Genomic DNA, 8,273 nt, shown 5'->3' on the forward strand with positions numbered 1-8,273 from the left:
GAGCATAAAAAATCTCTATCAACAACCCTCTTGGCTTTTTTACATTCAGCTAACAAAGAAGATTTTCAAATGAACTTGACCATTGACATTCCCCCAACCACTACTTGATATTCTGTAAAACTCTCCAAGAGTAAAGGCTTTTAAAAAACAAATGTTCATGGGTTTTTTAACTCATTCACACACGCATTGATAATGGGTACATGTTTCTTGACAAGATTGTCTCCACTTGCCACATAATAAATCGATGCTTTGGTGTCGAAAGCCTACACCAAATTACTTGTATACTTTCAAACCTAGTCCCATTTAAAATGAGTTGATCATAAGCTTTTGCAATCAAAAATCTACCACTAATTACATCTTTGATAATATCTTCTTGAGCGAAAGTCTCTCTAAATCACAAGAGTTTTCTCCAATACCAATTAATGTCCATCTTTAACTCAAGAGACCAAATCACTGACATTATTTATGTACAAATTGTTCACCCATTTTACCCAAACCACAATTTGTTTTGTAGAAATAGTCCAAAGATATTTAGCTAAAGTCGCCTTGTTCCATTTGGGACCTTCTTGAAATCTCAAGCCTCCGAGTTTTCTCGGTAAATAAACCAGCCATGTGAAGTTTGTTATGATTTCCTTTTTTTTCTCCAAAGAAAGTTTCTACAAATTCGGTCAATCTCTTTGGCTATTTTTTGAGGTAATCATCCAATAACATCAAATTCTAATTAAAACTGAGTTAATTAGAAGAGCTCTACCAACAAAGAATAAGTGACGACTTGTCCAATAATGCAACTTCAACTTTAGTTTTTTAATTTAATATAGTATCACAATCCTCTTGCTTTCACTTGGTTGGTCTAAGGAGGACCCCAGATATTTCAAAGGAAACGAACCTGTCTTAAAAGAAACCTCATGCTGAATATTATGGATTGTATTATCAGTCATACCAGCAAAGTAGATGTTGGATTTCTCAATATTAGCCTTGAGACTTGAATAATTTCTAAAATGAGCTACAACCTCCAATATACATGTTATCGAGTCCCTATTTCCTTTGCAAAACATGATTAGGTCATCGGCAAAACAAAGACTGAAGAGTTTCAAGATTTTGCACATTGAGTGATAAGAAAATGCTTTGTCTCTAGCTTTCCATTTAAGAGTTCGAGTTAGATATTCCATGACTAACACAAAAAGAAGGGGGGACATAAGATCCCCTTGTCCTAAGCCTTTTGCTCCTTCAAACTGATCTTGTACCTTCCCATTCATCATCAGCAAATAACAATATCTTTGAACACAAACCATTATCCAATCCATAAATATTCTCGAGAACTGATAGGTTTTTTTTTTAATAGGCTTTCGAAAAAAATTCCAATCAATTGTTTCATAGACTTTGCTCAAATCAATTTTCATTAGACAACGAGGAGAGATTTGTTTTTGACGATACCCTTTGATTAAATCCTGTAGGATCAACACATTGTGAGCAAGGGAGCGATTTTTAACAATTCATTCTTATAATCAATACAAATTCTCTTTTCTTCATCTCTATGCTTTTGCAACATTTTTTGTTAAGATTTGAGAAATAGAGTAGCTGATTTTTTTTGTTAATGATTTGAGAAATAAAGTATCTGATTTATTTATTTATTTTTGTTAATGATTTGAGAAATGAAGTAGCTCATTTTTTTTTTGTTAAGATTTGAAAAATTGGTGTGTGTTTTGAATCGCAACTAATTGATTTGAAATTTTCTCTAAAATGATATTTTTGAATCAAAACAACAACAACAACAACAACAAATCAGCTAGCTTGATATATATTAATGATTATTTTTCAAATTTTCTTTATTCGCCTATGCTTGTTATGATAAATGAGATTGAAAAGATTAAGACTTTTGTGTTACACTTGGAAATGAATTTAGTTGTCAATGTACTCCTTGTTTCCAATTTGAATAATCTAGTTGTGAATGACTCTTACAATTCCTTGTTTTTTAATAATATAGTTCTCTCACTCACTCTATTGCAGAATGAACATGTCTCAACTAGAAAAATTTAATCTTGGTATCTCATGTATCATAACTATAAAAAGCTACTATACATATTTGATGGTTATATCTCTTTGATGAGAAAAACTCACACAAATGACAATGAGTTTTAGAGAGAAAAACCTTGGTAACAAGTTTGTCCCTTGACATTGGAAGTATCTATTTATTTAGATTCTTAGAAAAATAGGTTTGTTTCAACATTATCTTTTTAAATTTTTAAAGTTGATTAAGTTATTAGTTTCTCAAACTAGTTTCCCTATTTATGCTTTCACCTAAAAATGTTAGAAACATCTTTATAAGATGTGGTACACTTGTTATTGTATGTCTAAAAATATATCATAAGTTGTCAATAGAGTCTTGAGCAAAATAAACTCATGCATAAATATTGGCACTTTGTTATTTTTCTATACAATAAGATATTTTTTGGGATTCTTTTCATTATTTATTTTTATTTTCATAATGATTTATTAGTTATACTATATATTAATAGCAATATTTTGGACTACTTTAAAAAGTTACTATAGATCATGTGTAATTAATTTTCAATTACGGTTGATATCCAATAAATTTATTTATTTTTGATTAATCAAATTCAAAACAATCTGCATGCAATAAAATATTTTGAACTTTATTTTTGACACTCGATATCTACAACAACAAAAGAGATTATATTTTAAAAAAGGTAAATTTTCAAACTTGTTTTGAATTTTTATTTATGATTTCTAATACTTGATTAATATTAGTTAATTGAATTGTTACTTGGTTGATATCTATTGGATTTATCTCCCTTTATTTTTTCACCATAACATATGTCTATTTATTGGTTTACTTAGCCAAAAAAGCTATAGGATCCGATCCAAATGGCTTATTAGAGGAAAAGGAAAAAAGGTTGCTCATTGATTCTTCCATTTAAAATTGTTAGACAACTATTAATTACAATCTCTTATTATAATTTTTTAGTCACCTTTCACACTCAAAATATCATCTTTGTAAATTTTTAAAAACTTCCGAATAGTTTACAATGTCGTAAACAGAGTTCTTAATATTTCAGTTTATCACGCGCGTTCAAAAAACTTCAAACGTATTTTCAACACTGTAAACTATTCAAAATTTTTTAAAAATTTACAAGGATGATGTTGTAAGCATAACAAACACCACCATAAAAAAAATGAAAAGAAATATTTCAACATGTGTTTTCAAGCACAAAAATTGACTAAGAGATTATATTAAAAGGTTAACAGGAGCTCTCCTCAAATTCTCAATAATTGCATGTTTGAATATTCAATTTTGTAGTCTCAGTTTTGTCAACATTTACCTCTTTCAATTCGTATCTCACTTGTTTTGTTCCACCCATATAACTATAAATGGTTATCTTTGATTTCTTTCATCTTTCTCAATTATAATTTTAAATACTTTGAAATTCACTTTGTGTTTGTGTGCATCAAGAGGGGTACTTTGTTGATCCAAGTTTCATTTGTTTCTTTGTTATCAGTATTATCTCTAATATATATTTTGCTAAGCTTACCATCTTTCACTTTTCATTCTGTAATTAAGAATTTTTTTCAATTCGAGATTTAAACTAACCTAAAAATCAAACAAAGGTAAAAAAACATGTAAAAGAACCAAACCAGATCACCTATAAAGAAACATTTTATTATTTTAAAAAGTGAATAGTAGTATATAACACATCCAAGATATAACAAGAAAAATGGCCAAAACAAATTATCTAGAAATTGATACCTAAATAGATGTCATCACTTTCAGTGTCAGCCTGTGTATAGAGATTGTATGTGTTCAGTTTACTATGTAAATTCACGCATTTACAAAGTAGCTGCTTAAGAATTCACAATTTCGACATTTGTTCGATCAGTTGTCAACATAATGACACACAAAACATTAAAAATGGTGAGTTTAAAAGTGGGCACGAGAGAGGGCCGAAACAGACTTATTATGCCAAGGAATGTAGAACAAGGATCAATAATTTTCAGATTTGTAGGCACACATTGTTACTTAAGTTACCTAGCATTAGTAAATGCTCTTCCTCTCTCTCACTCATTCGTTTCATTTCCGATCCTAGACATTTTTCTATCGAACGAATCTCCTCAGATTGTGGATGGGATTTAGCCCCAGATGAAAATCCATGAAGACATGAAGAGACTCCAATCCAACATTGAATCATTAAGTCAATGCAGCCTTCAAATTGAACCATTAAGTCATCAGGATTGTACGGGTGCAATACCTGTCATATTATTACATTATCAAATATCAAACATTCTGGCCAAATAGAAATAAAAAGCACTAAATAGAGCACAAATCAAAGGAAAAATATGCATTTCAAAATAGTGCCTCCTATAACCTAACCCAAGACAGAAAACGTGAAATTTATCTTCTTCATGACCCCAATAATTTGAATGTCCAATTCTGATAAGTCTCATTTTCACAATCACCACAAAAGATGAGGAATTGTTATGAATGTCTTTGAAGAACTCTAATTAGATTTTCAAGAACAACAAGACTTCAAGGTCGATAACATTTGATACATTGAATAAATAAGAACTAGTAAAGTTTACCTTCTTTCGGTCTATACAAGAAGTTATTTGGCACCAGTAAAGTATCAACTTTCTCAGACACATTTGATAGACTCTCCTTCTTGCAAACCATCGAAATCACCAACTCCCAAGTATCTACACCAATCGAATTCGCATTTCCCAAGCTACTCAAAACTTTCACCAACAACTTCATATCACCTTCCTGACACAACCCATCAACAATTTTTTGTCTACCCTCGGAAGAAGGTATATAACCCTTAAACAACATCTCATCTAAGAAAGTTGCTGCTTCATTAAACCTTCTACAATTACATAACCCAACAAACATTGTTCTAAAAGAAACAACATCTGGTTTGTAACCAAGTCTTGGTAAATCTTCAAACAAATCATTAGCTTCACTCCATTTTCCATCCTTACACAATCCACCAATTATGATATTATAAGTAATTATATCTGCTTTACACTCTTCTTTCACCATCTGATCCAAAACCTTGTAAGCTGCATTTAAATCATTTTCCATACAAAACCCATGAATCATTGCATTGTAAGTTACAGTATCAGGTTTCAAGCCAGAACCTTTCATCTCCTCCAAAATCTTATGAGCTTCATCTTTCTTACCAACCTTGAAAAGAGCACTAATAAAAGTGGTGTAAACAGTCAAACCCAATGTAACTTTCTCTCTTTCCATCTCATCCTTAAGTCCAAAAGCCAAACCAAATTCACCAATCTTACAAAGCTCTTTTATCAAAGATACATAAACTGATGAATTGGGCTTAACACCATAAACTTTACTCATATCTTCTTTCAATCTCAAAGCTTCTTCCAGCTTACAATTCGAGCAAAACCCGGAAATCAAAGTTGCAAAAGTCACTTCATTCGGTTCAACACCTCTGCTAAGCATTGTATCAAACACAGTCCGTGCATCATCCAAACACCCATATTTACAATTAGCATTAATCAATATATTAAAAGTACAAACATCTGGGTTGACTTGATTTCCCAAACCCACCAAGAATTCCCTCATCTTACCAATCTCGCCACACTTGAGAAGCGCATCGAGCACAGCATTGTAGGATTTCAAGGTCCGCCTGCAACGAAAGGAGGGAATTTGCTCGAACATTTCTAGGGCTTTGTGGGGAAGACGAGCCCTGGCGTAGGAGGAAATGACGTTGCAAAAGATTATCTCTTTAGTGACGAATCGGGTTTCTCGTCCCATTTGGAGGAGGATTTGGTCCATTTGATCGAACATTTTGGCTCGAGCGAGCTTGGTGATGATAATGTCGTAGGAGAGGAGTGAGTAGCGGAAGGGCTTGGTGGATTGGAGTTGAGGGTTAGGGTTTTGGAAGAGCTGGAGAGCGAGATTTGGGTCCTTCTGGCGGCGGAGGAGGGAGGAAAGCCGGTGAGGAGAGATGGCTTTGGGGACACTCATGGTGGCTTCTTCTTCTTCTTCCCGCCAAAACCAAAATTGTAGTTTAAATTTAAATTTATGAGTATATATAAGCAATTTAATTAAATTAAGGGTAATTAAATTTTTTGTGAATTTACTAAATTATGCTGAATTTTTTAATAAGTTTGAAATTCCTTCCATAAATATTAAGTACTTATCAAATTTTGATAGTTAAGACCAAACAAAACAATATATCGATAAATCATTAATACTATGTCGATAACTAATCAATGAACCATCGAGAATCTATTGATAAAGTATCGATAACCTATCAATAATCAAATTTAACTGAAAAACACCATAACCACCCTCATCTCTCACACAAATCCAAGAAACGTATTACGCTATAAATAATGATTAATCAAACTTAATCAACTAAAAATATTCTTAACCAAATATTTTTTTTTTACAAAAAGAAAAATACAAAATCTAATCTTTGAGGGTCAACCCAAGTTTGCGGGAATCTGATGGTGCTTTGGCGTTTAGTGTCTCCTGGATTCCGTCCTTCAATGGTCTCAACAGTATGGGTCGAGGGCAAGGCGTCTAGGTCAATTGGGGTCTGGGTCGACTATGGTCTGGATCGAATGGGGTTTGGGTCGAGAGGGGTCTAGGTCGAGACGAGACTGAGTCGAGAATGGTGGTAGTCTTGGGGGTCAGACGGTGGTCTCGGGATTCCTCGTCGTTCAAGGTTACAAAGAGAAAATGTAGAGAAAAAGAGAATCAGAGTTAGAGTGAGAGGGGGAAGTTCAAATGTCGAGGATATTTTTGGTAAATCAACCAAATATTAGCATAAGGAGCTTATATTTACACTCCAACAATTTATACGTACATCTCTAATTTAAATACACCCCATTTTATTTATTTAAATATTATTTTTTATAAACACACCTCTTTTTATTTATTAAGTTGGGTTTCTCTTAAAAAAATTCACCCCATATAATAAATGTCCAACTTACTTCTTTTTTAAATTTATCTTCTTTTTTGTTATTTCTTCTTCTTTATTTTTATTTTTTTCAATTAATCATTACTTTTTGGGGATGAAAATATGCATACTTGCATGTATTATTATTATTAACAATCAATCAAAAAAAAATTATGATCTTAAAAAAAATGAGAATTGAATAGTATGATGAAGTAAATCTTTTATATATAGAAATAGATAAATATATATATAAAAAAAAATAGAGAATATAAAATTTAATGAAATAATTAAACATATAATTTTTTTATGCTTATATTAAATGTGAAACCTCAATTGTTTTCCTCCATCAATAATTTTTTTAGGACTTGAAAGAAATACTTAATTTTAATTTTATAAGCACAGGGTGTAATTATTAAAAATAAAAATTAAAATAGACTCATCATTTAAAATTATATATTTTGATAATTTTGTAAAAGATAAAAATGTAATTAAGTTTTTCATTTAAAATAAGGTGTATTTATAATTTATTGGTGTACAAATATAATTTTTCTATTCTTAATTAAAAAAAAAGTCCAAGAAGAATTACATTATTGTTTTGATTACGATGTAGATTCATATACTGCATAATTAACTAAAAATACCAAATGATCATTAAACTTTTGAACCAAATGATAAGATTTTTTTTATTGAAAATAAGTGGATATGAATAAAATAAATACATTAACAACCATAATAATTAATAAATCCTAGTATAACTCTAATCCATACAACACTCCAATATGTTTTTTCATTACATTTTCATCTCTACTAAAATACATTCTCTTAATTTTATAAAATATAAGACTTGTGAGATGACTATGAGAACCTGATTGTTGACTTAATTCCATTTCACGTTTTATTTTTAGGGTATCAACAATCGTTCTAAATTACCTGCATACAAACCCGAGCAAAACCTAATCACATACTTCACATCATAAACATTACTCTCAAACAACTTTTCCTTAAGAGATAGAATTCTGACAATAAATTTGGAAGCAAACATCGTGTGAGAATCTTGATCAGATAGCCAAAATCATAAGCAACTTGAAAAGTTAGCCACGTGATTTTGTTGTTGCAAATGAGTTTATAATGCATCATAAGTTCAAAAAAATAAGCAGAGTTAATCCCCTCAAAGCAATTTCTTTCAAAATTTATGCCTTGCTTCTTCAACCAGTTAATAGAATCCTTCTGAATCTGTGAGTGAAAAATCGAGTTGAATAATATTTAGTAAGTCTATACTTATGTGGTATTGAATAAATGGTAGAAGTACTCTTTCTCTTTTTACATTAG

At 30.9% G+C, this 8,273-nt stretch overlaps 1 protein-coding gene across 1 annotated transcript; it reads right to left on the reverse strand.

Moving 5' to 3' along the window:
- Positions 1-3,658: 3,658 nt before the first annotated feature.
- Positions 3,659-6,154, reverse strand: LOC115719151 (putative pentatricopeptide repeat-containing protein At1g53330). Its single transcript, XM_030648080.2, has 2 exons — positions 4,597-6,154; positions 3,659-4,265 (listed from the first exon to the last, which is right to left on the reverse strand). Exons 1-2 carry the CDS (start codon positions 6,002-6,004, stop codon positions 4,243-4,245), a joined length of 1,431 nt encoding a protein of 476 aa, XP_030503940.2. The 5' UTR covers positions 6,005-6,154; the 3' UTR covers positions 3,659-4,242.
- Positions 6,155-8,273: the final 2,119 nt, after the last annotated feature.

The sequence above is a fragment of the Cannabis sativa genome, chromosome 2, assembly GCF_029168945.1.
Source record: "Cannabis sativa cultivar Pink pepper isolate KNU-18-1 chromosome 2, ASM2916894v1, whole genome shotgun sequence".
NCBI classification, from domain to species: Eukaryota; Viridiplantae; Streptophyta; class Magnoliopsida; order Rosales; family Cannabaceae; genus Cannabis; species Cannabis sativa.